This window comes from Temnothorax curvispinosus, unplaced genomic scaffold (assembly GCF_003070985.1).
Source record: "Temnothorax curvispinosus isolate PA1 unplaced genomic scaffold, ASM307098v1 QBEX01011541.1, whole genome shotgun sequence".
In the NCBI taxonomy this organism is placed as follows: Eukaryota; Metazoa; Arthropoda; class Insecta; order Hymenoptera; family Formicidae; genus Temnothorax; species Temnothorax curvispinosus.
Window position 1 is genome coordinate 609 of NW_020221321.1, and position 721 is coordinate 1,329.

Here is a 721-nt window from a genome sequence, read left to right on the forward strand (position 1 = left end):
GGTTTTTTAAATTTAGGATACTCGGCGATATACTTTTCTCACATCTAAAATATGGAAAATAATAGAGGCTTTTATACGAGGAAAAAATTGAAATCTTCTGTTTGACAGATGTCAAGTCAGCACAGCACAGGCATACATTTGCCACAGTTCATTTACAGTTCTCATTGTTAATAAATATTTGTGAAATTTAATTAGGATAAATTTTTGTAACAGACGCAGAAACATGACTGGAACGGGCCAAGATTAGGACCGAAGATGGCGGACGAGAACAAGAGAACCTTTACCGAGGATCAGCTTCGTGCTAGCGAGGGCCAACTGAATCTTCAAATGGGATACAATAAGGGTGCCAGCCAGGCTGGTCATGGTGGTTTCGGAAATGTTCGACATATGTAAATTGTTTTTTATAGAAAATAATTAACACACATCTGTATCTTATACGTCTACAACGACTGGTTAGACTATCGAACACGGAGTATGATACAATAAAAACATTGAAATAAGCCGCATTTTTTTAACCGCGCGTATTAAATGTGTGTGTGTGAGAGAATAAAAAAATTACGCTTTTGAAGTATATTTCAAATTCATGAGTTCCGCGTAAAAAATCGCAAATAACATCTACCTATTTTTGTTGTCGTCAATTATTATTTTCAAAAATGAGATCGAACAATTTATGTTGATACTTCTCTCTGTTATAAAAGTAATCTTTTCTTCTACTTTGTCA

The 721-nt window shown here is 34.7% G+C and overlaps 1 protein-coding gene across 1 annotated transcript in view; it reads left to right on the plus strand.

The window, feature by feature from the left end:
* Positions 1 to 506, plus strand: part of LOC112461651 (muscle-specific protein 20) — a gene marked incomplete at its 5' end in the record, with an annotated part of 1,070 nt that extends 564 nt beyond the window's left edge. Inside the window, one exon of the mRNA XM_025026971.1 lies at positions 214 to 506. Within this exon, the coding sequence (XP_024882739.1) occupies positions 214 to 393 (180 nt within the window). The remainder of the gene's footprint in view (positions 1 to 213) is intronic.
* Between the last annotated feature and the right edge of the window lie 215 nt (positions 507 to 721).